General features: G+C 53.0%; 8 protein-coding genes across 8 annotated transcripts; 4 read left to right on the top strand and 4 right to left on the bottom strand.

Moving 5' to 3' along the window:
- Positions 1 to 1,538: 1,538 nt before the first annotated feature.
- On the bottom strand, positions 1,539 to 3,276 carry J4E86_007582 (uncharacterized protein; the record flags this gene model as incomplete). The annotated part of the gene is made up of 6 exons (XM_051448101.1): positions 1,539 to 2,272; positions 2,354 to 2,420; positions 2,474 to 2,869; positions 2,915 to 2,975; positions 3,027 to 3,185; positions 3,233 to 3,276. The coding sequence occupies 6 exons, from the start codon at positions 3,274 to 3,276 to the stop codon at positions 1,539 to 1,541; spliced, it is 1,461 nt and encodes a 486-aa protein (XP_051301039.1).
- Positions 3,277 to 4,518: 1,242 nt separating this feature from the next.
- Positions 4,519 to 5,509, top strand: J4E86_007581 (uncharacterized protein; the record flags this gene model as incomplete). The annotated part of the gene is made up of 6 exons (XM_051448100.1): positions 4,519 to 4,568; positions 4,650 to 4,700; positions 4,825 to 4,841; positions 4,959 to 5,080; positions 5,131 to 5,347; positions 5,397 to 5,509. 6 exons carry the CDS (start codon positions 4,519 to 4,521, stop codon positions 5,507 to 5,509), a joined length of 570 nt encoding a protein of 189 aa, XP_051301038.1.
- A 601-nt stretch (positions 5,510 to 6,110) lies between these two features.
- On the bottom strand, positions 6,111 to 7,010 carry J4E86_007580 (uncharacterized protein; the record flags this gene model as incomplete). Its single annotated transcript, XM_051448099.1, has 2 exons — positions 6,111 to 6,705; positions 6,910 to 7,010. 2 exons carry the CDS (start codon positions 7,008 to 7,010, stop codon positions 6,111 to 6,113), a joined length of 696 nt encoding a protein of 231 aa, XP_051301037.1.
- A 978-nt stretch (positions 7,011 to 7,988) lies between these two features.
- J4E86_007579 (uncharacterized protein) lies at positions 7,989 to 8,626 on the top strand (the record flags this gene model as incomplete). The annotated part of the gene is made up of 3 exons (XM_051448098.1): positions 7,989 to 8,158; positions 8,365 to 8,511; positions 8,566 to 8,626. 3 exons carry the CDS (start codon positions 7,989 to 7,991, stop codon positions 8,624 to 8,626), a joined length of 378 nt encoding a protein of 125 aa, XP_051301036.1.
- Positions 8,627 to 9,603: 977 nt separating this feature from the next.
- J4E86_007578 (uncharacterized protein) lies at positions 9,604 to 10,923 on the top strand (the record flags this gene model as incomplete). The annotated part of the gene is made up of 2 exons (XM_051448097.1): positions 9,604 to 9,987; positions 10,117 to 10,923. The coding sequence occupies 2 exons, from the start codon at positions 9,604 to 9,606 to the stop codon at positions 10,921 to 10,923; spliced, it is 1,191 nt and encodes a 396-aa protein (XP_051301035.1).
- Positions 10,924 to 11,644: 721 nt separating this feature from the next.
- On the bottom strand, positions 11,645 to 12,426 carry RPS9 (40S ribosomal protein S9; the record flags this gene model as incomplete). Its single annotated transcript, XM_051448096.1, has 4 exons — positions 11,645 to 11,825; positions 11,878 to 12,111; positions 12,185 to 12,283; positions 12,359 to 12,426. The coding sequence occupies 4 exons, from the start codon at positions 12,424 to 12,426 to the stop codon at positions 11,645 to 11,647; spliced, it is 582 nt and encodes a 193-aa protein (XP_051301034.1).
- A 194-nt stretch (positions 12,427 to 12,620) lies between these two features.
- Positions 12,621 to 13,291, top strand: RPL21A (60S ribosomal protein L21A; the record flags this gene model as incomplete). Its single annotated transcript, XM_051448095.1, has 3 exons — positions 12,621 to 12,661; positions 12,792 to 12,886; positions 12,945 to 13,291. The coding sequence occupies 3 exons, from the start codon at positions 12,621 to 12,623 to the stop codon at positions 13,289 to 13,291; spliced, it is 483 nt and encodes a 160-aa protein (XP_051301033.1).
- A 1,857-nt stretch (positions 13,292 to 15,148) lies between these two features.
- J4E86_007575 (uncharacterized protein) lies at positions 15,149 to 16,476 on the bottom strand (the record flags this gene model as incomplete). The annotated part of the gene is made up of 4 exons (XM_051448094.1): positions 15,149 to 15,166; positions 15,282 to 15,779; positions 15,841 to 16,030; positions 16,094 to 16,476. The coding sequence occupies 4 exons, from the start codon at positions 16,474 to 16,476 to the stop codon at positions 15,149 to 15,151; spliced, it is 1,089 nt and encodes a 362-aa protein (XP_051301032.1).
- Between the last annotated feature and the right edge of the window lie 2,038 nt (positions 16,477 to 18,514).

Below are 18,514 nucleotides of genomic sequence, written 5' to 3'. Positions count from 1 at the left end.
GTGGCTAGTAATTGGATGGAAGGATTCCACGACAGATCCGGCAATGCGCAAACGATCTCAGCAACAATTCGCCGGCGAGCTGCTGGCGAGGGCAGCAGCGTCTTTAGTAGGTGCAGAGGCCGGCGGCGGAAGGCTGGAGGCTGTGGTCGTTGCTGTGATACTCACGGGCGTCCAGGGGCACACGCCAATATATGGGAGAGACAGGAGGGGATCTTCGCGCGTGCAAGTGCAATTGAAGCTGCCAGGCACCAAAACAGTCTGCAACACTCTGGTCCAGCCGCTCTGAAACGGCCAATTTCAGTTGCACCGGATACCTGCGAGGGGAGACATGGCAGGGCGCGAGGGTGTACAAGAGGAATGCCACTCCACATAATCAGCGCCAGGGAGCATCGCGCAAAAGCAAGTACTATGAGATGCTCGACAGAGGCCTGCTACATGCTCCAAGACGACCCGGCTAGGCTTGCCCACCAACACCGGGGTGTGATATCGATTTCCGCTCCCACTAGTCTTCATGGGTTAGCATCTGGAGATTGAAGTGCACTCTTGATGCTCCGTCACATCAAACATGGAATCGCCGAGCAAAGAGCCGCGGAAGAATCAGAGTCACGAGACAGCGGGCATGACGACATGGGACCTCTCGCCAGGCGTAGCAAGCCCTCGAGCAGCGCCGCCAACCGGAACAATTGCAAGCCCAGGGCTGGCGTTGCATGCGTCGACGAGCAGAGGCTGTATCACGTCGTCGAGTGCACTCAACACAGCAGCATCGAGGCACCCATGGCGTCGAGCAACATGCCAAGACGACCCTCTGGCGTATTGTTGCAGTGGCCGCCTGCATGGCATGATTCGCTCTGCCGCTCCGTGGCTGGTGGCGCTTCTGCGACAGAAAAAACAAGTGCCCGCACACCCGAGATAAACTCTTGTCAAGTTACCGATCCCACGCCGCGTGCGAGTCAGGGCAGACACGGCGTGGGCGCTCCCATTAGCTGAGAGGCTCGCTTGCAACCCCCTCCTCGTCTGTGCCCGCTTCCCCGGCGCGCAGTGCCATGGCTGGGAAACCCGCCTGTGATGCGTATGTGTACGAGTGCAGTGAAGCTTCAGATCACCATGCGTCACATCGATAGACGATTCACGGCTCATAGGCATCGAGATGGCGAGTCGTTAGTTGGCGGCAGGCTACCGCCATGACCGCGCGATCGGGACCTTGGCTGGTGGCCGTGAGAAAACGAGGCCATGTTACATACAGACGACTTCGCACCGCTGCTGACCTGTGGGTAATTGCACTCGATTGCGTGACCGAACATGTCCGTTGCCCGCCTACTATGTTGAGTCGCGTACCGCTCATGTGCACGGGAACTCTTGCCCGGTGCTACCCGACGAACCAACCCACGTCTCCCTCTTGAGCAACCTGACCGCATGTCTCAATTATTTCAGGTCAGAAACGCCTCGGTGACGGTACTGTGCAACTCCCACTCTCCGTGCCCTGCCCGGAAACCCAGTTACAGGTCGTCTTGTGGACCGCGCGCGACCGATGCTGCAAGTCATCCTTTGCTCACTACCCCCGGGAGGCGTCCTGGACCCTTGCCTTTGCCTCGACCAGACTTGCCCCCCATCGAGCTTGAGTTCCAGCCGCTCATGCCTTGGGGCCCGCCACCACCAGGCGTGAACTGCGAACCGCTCTCGTCCGACTTGAAACCTTCGCCCTCGTTCAGCACCGTCTGCCATAGGGATCCGATGGCGCTGCTCCACTCCTTCATCGCTTGCACCCTGTCCATGTCTGTGCTACTTTCAATCTCCACCGTTCCGTTCTGTTGGTTGATCTTGCCGCGCAACCGCTTGTCAACAATCAAGAAGCCTACGATTTCCTGCACTTCGGCAAGTGAGATCTTGAGCTGCTTCGAGATAAAGGCTAGTGTGAAGCGGGTGTAGGGTGCGACAAGCTTGACGACCGCCTTGGTGCGCACATTACGCGTAACTTCGTCAATGTTCTCGGCGATGAACGGATCTTGCAGCAAATCCTGGTTGTTCTGCAGGATCTTCTCATAGCCGTGAATGTCTTCTAGCTGATAGGCGTTGACTAGATCCGTCATAGTGGAGATGCGCGGGTCATTCTGGTAGGGCTTGGTCTCCTGCGAATCAAACGGATTGATGTCTGAACCCGATAGCATGGTCGCGAGAACCAGGTACTTCAAGACCTGTATTCGTTGGAGTGATCCAGCCTCATCGTAGTTTTTGAAACTCTCAAAGAAGTCACTCTGCGCGCCTTTCCAGTTCTCTGCAATCCGTTAGTACCGAACCGGTATCTAGGGCACGGGTTACTTGCCTTCGCTCATGTGCATCTTGCCACCACATTCACGGATGATGCCCATAATCTTGGGATGCGGAACTGCAGACTTGACCTTGAGCGCTCGCTGGTATAGTGCCTGTCTTAATGTTAGAGATAATGCAGGTAAATCTCAATGCAGATGAGCCTTACCTTTAGCCGCTTGTTGTTCCTGGTCTCGGCATACATGAGAATTTCCAACGAGTAGACTTCCAATGAGTATGTGCCTTTGCTCGGGTCATCTGTTCCATCCTCCCTCTGACAGGCCTTGTGTAACTCTCGGAGCTTCTCCGTAAGCTGACGGTAGTCTTTCCTATCCAACCATAGCCTCGCCAGCTTGATGTTTGTCTTTAGCCAGAGCCGCTCGTTGTTGGTGCTCTGGAAGATGTCGAGGGTCAGGGCGTAAAAGTTCTCCATGCAGCGATATGCGTCGGTGTCTTCTGCGGCCTTTTCTATAAAGTCGAGCATGTTGTTGATGGACTTCTCCGAGTAATTACGCGTGACGGCCGACTTGACGTATGTAAGAAGCTCCTTGTAGTGTTCGACAGCCTGTACGTGTCAGCTAGAGGTCTTGCTCGGGATGGCAGTATCTACCTTGTCGTAGCGGGCAAGCTTGAACTCGAGCTTGATTGCCTGCTTCAGCCCTTTGAAGCCCCTATACGTTCGTCAGCATACATCCATTCCCCCAAATCTGCATATTTCCTACCAGTCCGACTTCTCTTCCTCTAGCGCGGGCATCCCCAGGAATTCGTCTATGGCTGCCTCGGGGTCGTCGGCCTTTAGCTGCTTCGCATTGTAGTATTTGTTCTCGATGTCGACGTCGCCGCTCTGCTCGTCATCGTCGTCCTCGTACTCGAAGTCGTACCTACAGCTTGTCAGAAAGGATATTGCCTGGATGTCATGGCGACTTACTCCTCCTCGCCGGAGTCTTGCATGAAGTCGTCATCGTCAGACATGGTTGTGGCGTCGGTGATGGTTTAGTTGGACCACAGTCGTGTTCTCAAGTTGGAGTGAGACGCGTGCGTTGTGCTATTAATTCGGTGGATAGAGGTGTTTGCGGTGTGGAGTTGTCTGGAGCTCTCGCGACTTGTTTGCCTACGTGAGGCGGCGGTAGGTGCCTGCGGAAGAGCCCCACTTTCGCGGGGCTAAGCTCCCAGACCCAGCCAGCTGCAGTATCCTTGCCATGCATCGCAACATTCACTCCATTCTCTCTGAAGAAATGCATCAGGCGGTCTTGAGGCTGCGCGTTCGAATCTCCTACCAACATTGCACAACTATGTCATTACGATCTGTACTTACGATCGATTTGGTTCCTACAGCAATCGGCTCCAAGCCATTTTCCGGCTCCTCCATCTCATCTCCCGGCGCACTGACGCAATGATGAATCTAACACTCCGACATTTGAGTAAATCTCCGGTTGTGAACAGGGACATTTATGAAGCCTCAAAGTCGCACAGAGTCTGGACGAGGCTGTGCAATATTCGAGCATAGTGGCGTGCAGTAGGCTTGCGACTGATGCATTAGACAGCATATGCTAAGTTCGCGACCTTCTTTTTTCGGTCCGGCTTCCAGCTGTGGAGAAGGCTCAGACCCCGGGCATCCTTATCCCAGAATCCCAGATCTCTTCTCAACCACTCGCCGTCACTAGCAGATCCCTTAACTCGGTTCACGGTCCTGGCCGTCGTCTTAGTCTCATCGATCAAATCTTCCTTGCTGCCTGTGCACCGAGGTTCTGTCGCTGGCACTTGCTCGCGGCCGTTTCCCCAGGAACACTAACAAGTTTGACAGCTCTCTAAGATGACTTTGGGCGAATAATTCTTTGGCTCAGCCGGCAAACACATCGCCCCGCGTCCGTGGTGCTTGCTAAATGGATAGCGTCGAAGCCGTGGAGTGGTCGCGGAGGTGAGCAGTGCCAATCGACCTTTCGGGCTTAGTCTTAGCGACGTGTGGATCTTCAACTCCATCCATCCATCGCTTGCATCTCCAGCCCAGCATCTGGATCCCCCCCGGCTTCCCTCTTACCTCACACATCCTTATCATCATCCGTTACCAGTCTCCGGTGCGACTCTCGCTCTCGTCCTCACCACATCCGCTGCCACGACCGCGACCGTCGTCCTTTGTTGCACCAACGCGCGCGCGCCTCTCGTCCCTGACCCGACGACACGACCCAATCGCCGACTCTCCTTCCGACCTTCACGATGCCCATGTGCGGTGGAACAAAGTCTGTGCAGCGCAAGCTGGTGCTTCTGTACGTCTGCTATATGCGGGGATGCCTCTTTGTTTGGGCGACCGAGGCGTGATGCGACAGAACAAGCTAACGTAATTCCAGCGGTGACGGTGCATGCGGCAAGACCTCATTACTGAATGTCTTCACAAGAGGGTATGTAACATCGCTATTCTGCCATCTCCGCAGCTTGCTGACTTTGTGGTAGCTACTTTCCAACAGTATAGTGAGTATTGTACCTGGTATTGAGATACGAATGAGGCTAATGAAGCCCTCTCAGCGAGCCCACAGTATTCGGTAAGGGCGCGCCTCACACTATCTATTCGTGTCGCTAACAATTACTACAGAGAACTATGTACACGGTTTGTGCGCCTATCTGCAAGTTCTACAAACACGATTGACACGGTGCGACAGACATCTACATCGACAACACACACGTTGAGCTCAGCTTATGGGACACCGCCGGGCAAGAAGAATTTGATAGGCTACGATCATTGAGCTACGATGACACGCACGCGATCATGCTCTGCTTTTCGGTACGGTCATCCGACATTATGCTGTTCAACTCGCAACTCACACGGCACAGGTCGACTCACCGGACTCGCTCGAGAACGTGGAAACGAAATGGGTCGGCGAAATAGCAGAGAACTGCCCCGGCGTTAAGCTCGTTCTAGTGGCACTCAAGTGTGACCTGCGGAAGAAGGAGGACGACGACGCCGACGACCAGCAACCTGAGAAACCATGCATCGACTACAACGAGGGTCTGCGCGTAGCGGAGAAGATCAAGGCACTGCGGTACCTGGGTAAGCCAAGCCACGTCTCGGAACCATGGCAGATATCTAACGGGTGTAGAATGTTCCGCTATGAAGAATAGAGGTGTGAACGAAGCGTTTACTGAAGCCGCCCGCGTCGCTCTGCAAGTCAAGACCAGCAAAGACAAGAGCGGCGGTTGCACAATCCTCTAGGCCAATACAACACTCCCGCCATTGATTCCGACCGCATTCCACCACAAACTACTCGGTCAAATCGAACGCTACTTCATCTCTGGATAGACGCGCACCATCCCACACTTCTCGTGATCGTACCACCGCCTTCATATTCGCATCGTCAACATCCTTCGTATCTTCATCCATTGCTAGTTCTATGCTTCTCAGGAAAAGGTGGCAAACTGTTTGGTGCTGGTCCAAGTCCATTTGGATAGGACGCATACTCAGGACGGGAGTGCGCATTGGCGAGTAGTGCTCCCTGCATAGACCTTCCCCTCGATCCCTTTTATACGCTTCAACGCTTTTATACTTTTATTGTACATGTTTGCTCCAGTCCAGCTTCGGCGCTGACTTTCTTCACTTCTTTCTTTGGTTTGGCGGGGTCTACATGCGTTCACGCTCCCGGTAGCGAGAGCTTCTTGAATAGATGAGCTGAGTTGACTGAATTTTCAGGGCGAGTTGGATGTCACTTTGGATAGAACATAATCAACAGCTCACGCTCTTTACACCATGCTGTCTTGGAATCTAAGTGATGCTGTGCCCGTTGAAAGACGTATTCCCTTCGTCGAATCCTAAGCTTCTAAGAAGCCATAACGTCGCCCTCCTCCGCCGGAATTTCTGCCACCTTCTTAACTACCTTCGCCGGCTGTCCCATGACGACACAAAAATCCGGTACATCCTTTGTCACCACGCTCATAGCCCCTACAGTAACTCCCCTGCCAATCGTAACTCCAGGTAGAATAACCACATTACCCCCAATCCAGCAGTCATCACCAACCACAACTGGCTTTCCATACTCGATATTGTCCTTTCGCGACTGCACCTCGATCTCATGCGTCGCGGCAAAAATCGACACATTAGGGCCGAACATGCACCGGTTCCCTATGGTAACGAGCGAGCAATCCAGAATAGTCAGGTTGAAGTTTGCGTAGAAACGTTTGCCTAGGGAAATGTTGCAGCCGTAGTCGATGTTGAAAGGGGGCTCAATGAAGATCTCATCGTCAGCCACATGGCCGATGATCTGTTTGAGCATCTTCAGGCGCTCTGCGGCGAGAATGTCAAAACCCTTGCTTTCGTCGGTTGTGGCGGGGTCGGGGAACCATGTGTTGTATCTGTGGGCGAAGGCGCGGGCTTTGAAGCGGGCGGCGTTTAGGGACGGGGTGAAGGCGTTGTAGCTGGGGGTTTGTAAGTATTTTGTGCTATGGAAACATATGCCTGCAGTCTATATCAAGATAATGCTAGGTAGAGAGGAAGATCTAGTGTTGATGTAGGCTTCATGGTATCGGGTTTCCCCTTCAATGGTGTGCATGTTTATTCCTTGAAGAGAAGGCTGTGAGGTGGTTTTAACTCATCGCGGACAGTAGAATGTGTATACATACAGCATACCCGAAATCATCTTCTCGTACTCCTCGTCCCAGGGTACATGGTTGAGCTTCTTCGCCTTCTCTATCTCTTGCGTGCTCTTCTGCTGCGCCGCCATGTTGAGATACAAATCGCCGGTGAATTGGATGAATTGTTTATTCTTTCACTCTTTGTTGTTTCCTCCTCGTACTTATATGCAGTCGCAGTCTATACGATGTCAATACGACGAGCTTGGAAATGACGCTAAGTGGGGTAAAAGGGAAGTCACCCCAGATGCAATGGGGCAATACCTCGCACTTTAGCGCTCAGTCGAGTTCAGCTAGACCAAATGACCACACAGAGAGTCTGTGATTGCTGTTCTCACATGCCCGGTCAAAGGCAGAGTGCTCCACAGATTCCGCGGCACGACTTCTGACCAGTCAGAGCTCTCCCGAACTTTTGCCTTGAGAAGCTCAATCGTGTCGTGTGCTTGGATGCATCATACCTGTGAATCGGTCCGATTGGGACATGTTCGTTTACTTCTAGTTTTGGAGATGCACTTTGCTGTGCAATCAGAGGTGAAGCAATGAGTGTGGTGTAGCTGCATGCAGTCCAGTTGCAATTGTTCACTCCATTTCAACGTTGTAAACTGAAAAGGTCCCGAACAAAGGGCTTGTCAGCAATTAGCTGCTTCACTATACTCAAGGACGAGCGGCCAAGAGTACACGGGTGGCTTGAGTATGTGTCGCATTTTGGAGCATACATAGTATTGATCTTAACAAGTAGATAGCCTCGATGGCAATGTACACACCTACTCTTATATACTCTTTGTACGAAGCATCACGAAATGTAGCCACCCCTAGTGGCGGTCTGCTCATGTTTAGTTCACGTGGGCATCTTGCCGCTCTGGAGCGAGCTTTCGTCATAGACTGGACAACACGCAGCACAACAACACAAACGTTCCGTATTGCAGTCAAAGAACAACAGCGTCAGAAAAAAGACTAAAATGTTGCAAAGCATTGTGAAACTATGTTGATCCGGGGAAGAGATCCTGTGGAAGTCCCCTGGAGTGTGCACGGGCCGCCAAGATCCACTAGCGCAGCTCGCTTGGTGCACAATGGTCGATTTTGTCAACGAGCAACCCCCCCTTCTACTACGTGACTTTCGCGCCCGAATCATCGACAAGCCATCAACGACAAACAACCAAACCAAAAGACTCTCCATAAATCGTCACAATGGTGAGTTCGAGTTCCCGAGGGTCTGGACGGTCGCGCGAGAGGATTCTGAGTAGGCACACGAGACGCCCGGAGTTTGCCACAGCATCTTCAATTCGCAACCTCTCGCCGCCTCGCCCTGCGCAAAATTTATCTCAATGAGGACTTTGGACTAACAGTATCCCAGGTTCTCGCAGTTGACCTTCTCAACCCCTCCCCGGCCGCGTACGCATACATTCCCGCCCTTTCGCCCCCGACCTCCGACTAACAAGCGTGTAGTGAGGCCCGCAAGCACAAGCTCAAGACCCTCGTGCCCGCTCCCCGATCCTTCTTCATGGACGTCAAGTGCCCCGGATGCTTCACCATCACCACCGTCTTCTCGCACGCCAACACAGTCGTCGTCTGCCAGGGCTGCTCGCAGGTCCTGTAAGTTTGGAACAAATGGATATGGATACAGGGCATGGGCTAACGCATTCACAGGTGCCAGCCCACTGGTGGCAAGGCGCGGTTGACCGAGGGCTGCTCTTTCCGAAGGAAGTAGACGATTCGTCGATGTGATGACAGCGGGGATTGATGGGTTACGATGACGACTATCATGGCTTAGGGGTGTAGATCTCATTGGCGCCGATCGACTCGACCGCAGGATAGAAGAGGGATCTTTCGACTCGAGTCAATGCAAAAGTCACAAAAACGGGAGTTCCGGATATCTCAGCGCTGATGGACCACCCTTTTCCTCGAATCTATTTCCTTTTGTTCGGCATGGTCTTTCAGCTTTCATGTACATGCATGTGGGAGGAGAGATAGCATTTCAGAGCCTTTGGATCAGTCGTCCGAGGTGAGGACCGGCTTGCAATCGAGGATACCTACGCATGCTAGCGGTCCTTTGTAAATCAAGCGTCAATTCCTCACACTCGTTTCGCATACAAAGAAGTGATCCAACATTATCTTGTGAACAACATGCAGACGCAGGTTCTATGTCTATGTATCGTACACTGACGTGATCAAGTTCCGTCTACACTTGACACCAGGTTGTATACGGGTACTGTACCACCCCGCGTGGAATGGAACCGGTCACAACTTACTAGTATCGCAAAGAGATGTGCTTCTTACCTAGAAAAGAAGGACACCATTCTTGGCAGAATGATTCTGCTCTCCAAGTGGGGAAGCATGGCCGAGACCCCTACCCAGTTCATAGCACCTTCCCTACAAGCAGCCACATGACGAGCAAAACGCCGACCTCCGCCAACTTCAAGATTCCTACATAATAGGCGTCGATACAGCCACCTCTATCTTAAAGACCAGGAGGCAACGCCGCTGCATAACCGTTCGCCTAAAGTGCTTATTTCAATTAACGATTGGACACGAGTCGAGAACAAGCCACCCCACGTCATCGTCAATACTTCCACTCGCCCTCTCGTTCGCTCGCGCATCCGCGGCTCACGGTTCGACAGCCACTAAAATAGATCAGTGGACAATCACAAGATCAATAAACAAACATTTGCAAGCGCGTCGTTCAAAATGTCCACCTCATCCACAGCAGGCGCGGGAGCTCCAACTAACCCCCACCCCATCCCTCTGACGGAATCCGAAGTTTTGATCCGCGGTTTCCTCGCCGCCAACCCGGATCTTTGCGACGACAAATCGAACCCCATCGAGATAATGACGGATCGTTTTACGAACCAGGAATGGAAAACGCAAATTGATCAGACGATTAAGAATGTATTGAAAGAGGTGGAAAGTGGAGAGAGGGCGAGGAAGGTTTACGAGGGCCCGCGGATGAGGAATGGAGATGAGGCGCTGAAGGAGTTGGCTAAGACGGTGGATCACACGGTACTCAAGTTGGACGCGACGACAAAGACGATCGATGGGCTTTGCGCTGAGGCCAGGACGGAGAACTTCAAGGTATGTGCTTCTGCAGTTGTGGTGGAGTTTCTTCGGGATGAGGCACAGTCGCACCCTTAGAGTTTGGAGCTGGGACACGTGCTACATCTCACCGCTCCCGAGAAAAACCCAAGCTGACAAGATTCTCAGTCTGTCTGTGTTCGCCTGAACTATGTCCAACGCTGTGTCTCCAACCTCAAAGGCACCGACGTGCTTGTAGCCTGCGTTGTAGGCTTCCACGAAGGAACCCAAGACACGTACTACAAGCTGCGAGAAGCACGTGCCGCCGTAGCAGCAGGCGCGAGGGAACTTGATGTCGTCCTCAACTACTCCCTCCTCACCAAGCACAACCGACCGGCTTCTCCACCGTTAGAGCGTGCTCGTGACTCAGCAATCGACAGCATCACCGCTGCCAACACGGCGAAGAATGCTGGAAGCAGCAACGCCAGCGACTTTAGCGAGGAAGACACGGACGATATCCCAGACTACAGCGCAATCTACAGAGAACTGGCTAGCATACGAAGCCTCTGCCCTGCCCCCACAACACTCAAACTTATCCTCGAAACTTCGCAATTGAACTCCGCGCAAATCCTTGCTGCATCTCATCTTGCCGCTGCTGCTAGCTTCGACTTCATCAAGACATCCACTGGCTTCAACGGACCGGGCGCTAACCTGCCCAATGTGCAGCTCATGGTGGCCGCGGCGGAGTACCTCGCATCGGCCAAAATAGGCAAGAAGAAGATGGAGGTCAAGGCGAGTGGTGGGGTCAGGGACTTGGACACGGCAGTCAAGATGCTGGAGGCTGGCGCGACACGGCTGGGAACTAGTTCTGGACTGTGGATTATGCAGGAGGCGAGGGCCAAGGTGGGCGAGGAGAGGGTTGCGGCTGGGCTGTCGCTGGAGGGAAAGAGACCTAGCCCGCAGACGCGGTTGTATACCGATGACTCTGAGTACTAGCATTATTCAATAAGGAAGAGCACATCGAGACATAGTGGTCGAAAGCCGGTGTTGTGAGAACGTATTGACACCTGTCGATTGCTTGAGTTGTGATGTGTGCATGTGGTAGGGTCAAGATACGGGAGGTATTAGGCTCATCAATAGTTTGATGCAAAATGCAGCGAGCTGGTCAAACGTTATGCAGATAGCTTGGGGTTTGTTAACGACTCAGCCACAGGGCAGACATCGTTGCAAGATCGTCAGCCAGACCACCTAGTACAAGAAAATGCTGAATAGGTCGGGAGCCTACATTAACGTTAGGTCACCTACTCTGCATGTTTTTGTCTTGATGTAGGCTCCACAGTGTTCGGAATTTTCCATGAATGAGGTGAGACTGGCACATCATACAAGAAAGAACTGAGTAGGCCTGCAGCCTACACTAGGACAACAACGAGTAAATGATAAGACGTAGCATCAATGTAGGCTGCAGGGTGTTGTGAGATCCTACAAACCGTAGGTGGACAAGCATCATTTACATTCCCACGGGCATTGTAAGTGAACTAAGACAGACGATGGCAGTTGAAAATTTTTGGGCAGTGTCTACGTGAAGTATATGTAGATCATCCACCAGCCGAGACCCACAAGGGATATAGTGCTTTCCAGGACAGGATGACTATCAAAGAGATTCATCCCATCGTGCCTAACGCCTGTCGTCCATGAATCATTCCTTTTGGCGTCAAGTCTACTCCTCGTCCTCCTCGCCGGCGTCCTCGTCACCACCCTTCTCGGCGGCCTTGGCCTTCTTCCTCCTGACACGGCCAGGGCGGCCGCCACCGAATGGCGAGGTCAGAGCGAAGTCGATGTGCTTCTGGGAGTCGAGGCGGACCATGAAGGAGGGGACGTTGACGATCTGCTTGCCGACACTGTGATACTGTTAGTCGCGCGCTTCTTGAGCGATTGCGGGCGGATGCATACCGGATGTGGCGCTGGCGGATCAGGACACGAGCGTGGTGGATGGACTTGGCGAGACCGAGCTTGTAGACGCAGGTCTGGAGACGGCGCTCCAAGAAGTCCTCAATCTTGAGGGCCAAGACGTAATCGAGCTTCATGCGGGACTCGTCAAGGACACCGACACGCACGAGACGGCGGATGAGAGCGTTACCCTCGAAGAGACGCTTGGGGTCCTTCTCGTCAAGAGTAAGAAGCGAACTGCGAAATGTTAGCGAATTCGTACGTCGCGGCCTGCGCATCAATTGTGCAGACGAGAACAATGAGCACTCACCGAGCGGCACGACGGATCTTGGACAGAGTCAACTGGACGCGCCAGACCTCGCGCTTGTTGCGGAGACCATACTCGCCGACGAGCTTGAGCTCAGTATCCCTAACCCAACATTAACTTGTGTCCCAGACATAAGCGGAGCACGCTCTCGCTCAGTGGCCATGGGGTTGCACATACAGACGAGCGGACTCGAAAGGACGACGGGGGACGCTGTACGTCTTGGAGTAGGATCGGGGAGGCGCCATTGTGGTTGTCGATGGTTGAGTCTGCGATAACGAGAAAGAAGAATATTGCCAAAGCGCACACCTCGCTTAGCGACGCATTGACCACGCGGGTGGTCCGTGCCCCCACCACCGGGCGCCGGCTGGCAAAATCCAAGAGTCGAACATAACAACAGCTCAGCTCAGCTACTAACCACCAGCCCAACTTCAAACACACAATGGGTCACGCAGCCGGTCTCCGCGCGGGTACGCGCTATGCGTAAGTTGGAATGATTGCGACTCCCCTTGCGACTCCCCATGCGACGAGACCAGACCGCAGTCTGAGTCGAAGGCGCACTCTATGTCAAAGGCGCACTCTATTCATGCGACGATTGCTGACGCTGCGACAGTTTCTCTAGGGACTTCAAGAAAAAGGGAATGATCCCGCTCTCGACCTACCTCAAGCAGTACAAGGTCGGTGATATCGTCGATGTCGTAGCCAACGGTACGAAACCCCAGATCCACAGCGACAGCGGATGAAGCGGAGGACTTACGCAAAACAGGTGCCGTCCAGAAGGGTATGCCCTACAAGGTCTACCACGGCAAGACCGGTATCGTCTACAACGTCACCAAGTCCGCCGTCGGTGTCATCCTCCAGAAGCAAGTCGGCAACCGATACATGGAGAAGCGCATCAACGTCCGCATCGAGCACGTCCGCCACTCCCGCTCACGAGAGGACTTCCTCAAGCGCGTCAAGCTCAACTTCGCCAAGCAACAAAAGGCCAAGGAGACTGGCGAGCCCCAACAGATGAAGCGCCAGCCCGCACAGCCCCGCGCCGAGCACATTGTCAGCCTCAAGGAGCAGAAGCCGGAGAACATCACACCCGTACCTTACGAGACCTACATCTAGACGTGGACAGGTGGCTCCGGGTGGATTGGCTGGCAAAATGGGATACGGATGGTCAACGGCGTGGTTTCTCGGACTTCTCGATTATTCTCCTTCTGCACTTTCTTACGCATGGAAACCGGCGATGTCATGGTGCAGATACAGTGGTGTGCCAAAATGGCTTTGAGTGACCCCTCACGCCAATAAACATCATCCTCCAATCCCAGTACATGCAGTGTCTTGTCTTGAAGTGTGAAGTCGAACCGTTATCATCGCCCGAGACGCTCCACCAACTTCTACTATCTGCTGTCTTCAGTCAACAAAGCATTCACGGAATGACTTGGGCGTGTACCTATGCACTCGACAGGGGGTAATGTCAGTTAAGAATAACGAATAAGTCTACATTGCCTCAGTACTCTTATGAACGTTCGTTTTGGTGGGAATGTAGACTGCGGTACATCGATCTATTCCTTACCATGTCCCCAAAATCTTCGCCATGAAAGCTTACACCTGCAGCCAACGCCCGCCATTACCATTCTTACCGAGTGCTAGAAGCGCGCCATGACTTATTCCTCCAGCCCCGCCTTCTTCACATGCGACACCTCGTCAAGCAGCATACTGTCGGACTTCCAGCTATTGCGATCGCCACCATGAACCACGCGTACTACCATAGCTTAACCCTGTCCGTCTAGGTGATGAATGGTGCGTGTTATGTAAGGTAAGCGATCAGTATGCTTTCTCATGCTCGCTTCACGCAATACCCTTTGTTTTGTCGGCTTCAAAACCCGGACCACTGCAAACACTTCTAAGGCATACTCTGCTCCACCCCGATCAAGGATGAAACTGAAAAGAGGGCTGCACCATACATTAGTGCTGAGACGAAAATAGCAAATTCTGAATGCAATACAGACCTTCGGGTCATTCACTGCTACTACTGGCTGTAGGTAAACGTGCATTTTTTCCCTTCGGTGGAGTGGCTCTCGAAAGCTTCTCTACGAAGCCGGCGCCAGCATCCTTCAAGTCGGTGTTCATTTCGTGCAACATAGGAGGCATATCCGTAATACGAACATAGGATGCAAATGCAATCTATCTGGACCTCGGGACTGCTTAGCGTAACGCTGTCTTGGAATTCGGTGAGCACTCCGTCGTTCGTCGGGATACACTAGGCGTAAGGTTTCGCGAGGAGCCTCGCACCGCACTCCGAGTATCTGCTAAGAACTTCGCAAGGTTAGTACTTTCGATAACGTGAAACGTGGAATGGATATTGGATTGACCGGTCACGTTGTTTTGTGGACGTATGGGCTTGACGCTTGTAGGTTCACATCAAAACTGGCTGATAGAGTCAGGACTGGCAGTCGGTGTTGACGGGTATGGTACAACTGTCTTCTATCGGCGTAGACATTACTGCGATACTACATCACTCTCGGACATGGAGACATTACGGAGTATGAGATGAAACTGAATGAGTGTACGTTTGGAATTGTAGTTGTTGTTTGTATTCGGGTATCTCAATGCTACCTCTTGGTAGACAGTGTAGTACAACATGGCTTAAAAACAAAGGAAACAAGAAGTCGCGCCACTCCAACGCCTACGCTTTTCGTGCCGAACAAACGATAGTGTACAAGTAGTATCGAGTCAAGGTGAGACAACGGGGTCGGTGTGTAGTGCAGTTGTTTCTGCGAGCAACGGACATCGTTACTTTGAGGAGGACCAGGCCGAGGGTGAAAGTATACCCGCCTCATGACGACCTTCGACTGTATTCATCATTCCAGTCTTTCGATCGTGGCCTTCCCGCTTCAAACTCTTTGTCATCAGCAGTCTCCACCTGCACACTTGTCTCTGTGACGATACTGATGCCGTGCCCTGTGGGTGTGTTTTTAATTATCGAATCTTGTGATCCTGCACGTGTTGGACTATCGTCCTCGTGTAACGTGTCTTCGAGTCGTGACCGCGTTGTGTAACTGCGCCCGCGGCGGTGGTCCACTATTCTTGATAGCCTGTTGCTGCCACCTACTATGGTAACGGTGCGGGCAGTGGATGTGAGGGGTTCTTTGTTGCTCATGGAATGTAGGCCGTAATGATCGTCGTCCCCTGGTCGTGCTGCGTTCGTGAGGGTCGCAGTGACGGTTCTGTTGTAGTGCCCTGTGCTCAAGTCTCCGGAGACTAGAACCCGCCGTGTCAAAGTGTACAAGAGCGCATCGATCCAGCCGCACGATGTGAGAAGCGAGCCAGCCACGATGTAGAAGAGTTCTGGCATTTGATGACCGGTCATCGCTACCATGCGACCCACGGCGATGGGCAATGTGAGGAGGACGTATACGAAAGGGTACATGACCATGAACTTGGTCGCGCGCGTGAGCTTGCTAGTATCGTTCGCGATGATACTCCGGATGCGGCCGCGGAGGTGGAAGAAGACATGGGCGTAGATGATGATTGTTCCGAACTCCACAACGAAGATCCACAGGTAATGAAGCCAAAGTCTTTCTTCTTGGTAGTTGGAGGAAACCCAACACTACTCAAAGTCAGTCCAAACAGCTCCCGGGTACAAGGAAGTCGGAGAGAGGTATGCTTACCCATCCTGCAGCACGAGCGAAGTATCGCTCCTGGTAGAGCGCCGGTCCAAGCACCGTGAGGAACAATGCGAAGGCCCAAATCGAGAGAATTGACACCACAAACCAAAAGTATGGCATTTTGTATCCCTTGACCACGCCCAACCAGGTGTGTATCGCGATTGCGAGGACGAAAAAACCGCTCGCGACATCTCTGAACACGAGTATACAGAGTCAGTGTCTATCTCACAGACATATTGGACGGGATAATGCTTACCCAATTTGTAGGAACCAGGCCTGCAGGAAACATGCGCCAGTAGGTGCCGCGATCTTGTTGATTCGAAGCCAATGGAAGGAGATCGAGAAAGCGATTGATTGTTGCAGATCTGCGATTAAGAGGTTGTAGATGAGGATAACGTATTGGTTGTATCCGACGTATTGTCTGTAGTGTCTCCGCCACGATATCATTCGTTGAGTGATAAATCCGAGCAAGGCCGTAACTGATAATAAACTCATCATGGCGAATATGCCGAGGGGAATGAGCCCCGCCTTATAGACGGGTTTGAGCGGATCCATGCTGTCCAAGGTTGGGTCGTACGGCTTGTTGATAGAACGCCCTTCCAGGGCAGAGGTTATAATGGCCATATCGTAGGGCGCCATGGTTGCAACAGACCGTCGTATGCGAGTTGAAGCGGCCCGATAAGATGATCGGACGTAGTTCTGTTCTCAGCTCATCAAGAGACCATGGCCGGCAAGCAACAAATCGTCGAATCGCGCCTGCAACGAAGCAATTTCGGTCTCGTGCTCTGTAAGATCCAGTGACCGCCCAAAGATTTGTCGAGCGCCAATAAGCAGGCTACTGTGTGACAGGACGTTGTCGAACGGTCAGATAGGTTGAGTAGGTCAGGTGGGATGTGGCTTGGCTTTGTTGTATGCACAAAGGAGGAGTCAACACTAAAGGTATTCTCCGCAAGAAAGATCCACAGCTTAGGGCATGTGCGAAGGATATAGGAAATAATGTCAATAGATGCCAACAACTAGTCTGGGTGGAGCAGTGTGCCCTGATATGGACCGAACACATGAAAGGAAGGAGATCGTCCAACTGACTTCTTTACCGGGCCAAACGGAAATGCAGGTGCCCCAGACGCGGCATGTTGGACGGCGTGGACGGGTCCTAGACGATCGCTAAGCTTCTCAGCACGCTACAGTTGCAGGGTTGGTGAGAGTAAGTTTGACATGGGCCATTGCGTCCAGGGAGCTTCCGTCCCCTGTCAATCAGCGAGTGTATTGCCAGCCGAGCGGACGCCCAATATTGGCTTCAGGTGCCCCTCTGATACAGGGAGACGACTCGAGAGACATGTCGTACTCGGGCCCGCCGGGCGACTCCACTGCTTGAGCGTAGACAGGCTGGGTGCTCCTTGTCAGAGACGAGTAAGCTTCGCTGTGCAGACACCAAAATGTTGTCGCGTGTGAGTTTCAAGCGGCAAAGGACGGAAAAGAACAACAACAATGCGCCGCCACCACGTGGAGCACGCCCCTGTTCTGCCTCCGAATGGTCTTCAGGGTCAGCGATGCCTGCGAAGAGGCCGAATGCGACAAAGATTTGCAGTGCCACAAAGCGGTGCCATCCGCGGTCTCGCCGTGCTGATGCGTATTCGCATAGTTTTGCGCAATCTGTTGCGTGAACGCCATGGTTGGTCTTTGATGAGGCGTTTGCCTCTGCCAACTACGCCGCAGCTTGTGCGGTCCGGATTCCTTTTCGACGAGTCGTCCAACCTCCGCTGAGTCGAATGCGACATTGGCGTCTTCTTTTGCCGTGCTCAGTTGCGGGGGAGGGTCTGGCTGGGCATTTAGGCGACTGTGGAGGATGCGATGCCAGGCACACTACCACTAACCGTTTGCGCTCTAGGCGGCTCTTAGCCAGGGGGTTGATTGTTGGAGAAATGTTCACCCCTTGGTATTTGTTGCGCGGGCCGAACTGGCATATCTCTTCGCGCTGCCGGTGGGTTCATTTGACACACCGTTATTCAAATGCGTTCGTTGAGCCCACGAGTCGCGCGGATGCTGACTGCCGCCTTCAGATTACCACCGGGCAGCAACTACCGTGGTTCGTACCATCACGGACGACGGGAGACATGAGAACTACTTGCGCCATCCCGAATACCAGGCTTGCAGGCCGAGGCGGTCGAAGCGCTGAGTTGCGTCTGCATGCATACTCGTCCGCAATCAAAACTTGCAGTTCTGACGCGCCAGAATGTACCGCCCTGTTGGTCAGAAAAGCAAGCGTGTTGTTACGTGGACCGTCTTGACGCGTTCCAGAAGTTTCCGGCGTCATGCTGCGCCGCGGAACGATCATCTATTGTTGGAGTACGATAGCCAGGTTCATACATCTCCTACTCGATCGCCACGTGCAATTGTTTTGCGGTGGTGAAACAGCGTTCCTGCAGGAAGCTCGTACGCGTGAGAACCGCTACCCGGGTGCAGAGTAGCTCCGTCATCATCGTATGAGTGGCGTGTGTAGTCTACAGCTGATGCATTCTACTTCCACTACCTAGGTACCAAGGCGTCTAAATGTTGAGGACGGCAGGGCTCCACGGTTGGACGGGTTCTCGGGATGCTATGCAGCGCGTCTGAGTACTTACAACAGGGTGTGCAAAGGTACTAACAGTGTCAATTCATAGTACCCCAGACTTGGCTT

This window comes from Alternaria arbusti, assembly GCF_024043155.1.
Source record: "Alternaria arbusti strain BMP 1465 chromosome Unknown scaffold_10, whole genome shotgun sequence".
Lineage (NCBI taxonomy): Eukaryota > Fungi > Ascomycota > Dothideomycetes > Pleosporales > Pleosporaceae > Alternaria > Alternaria arbusti.
The sequence above is the reverse complement of the archived record's forward strand: the minus strand, read 5'-3'. Positions and strand labels throughout refer to the sequence as shown.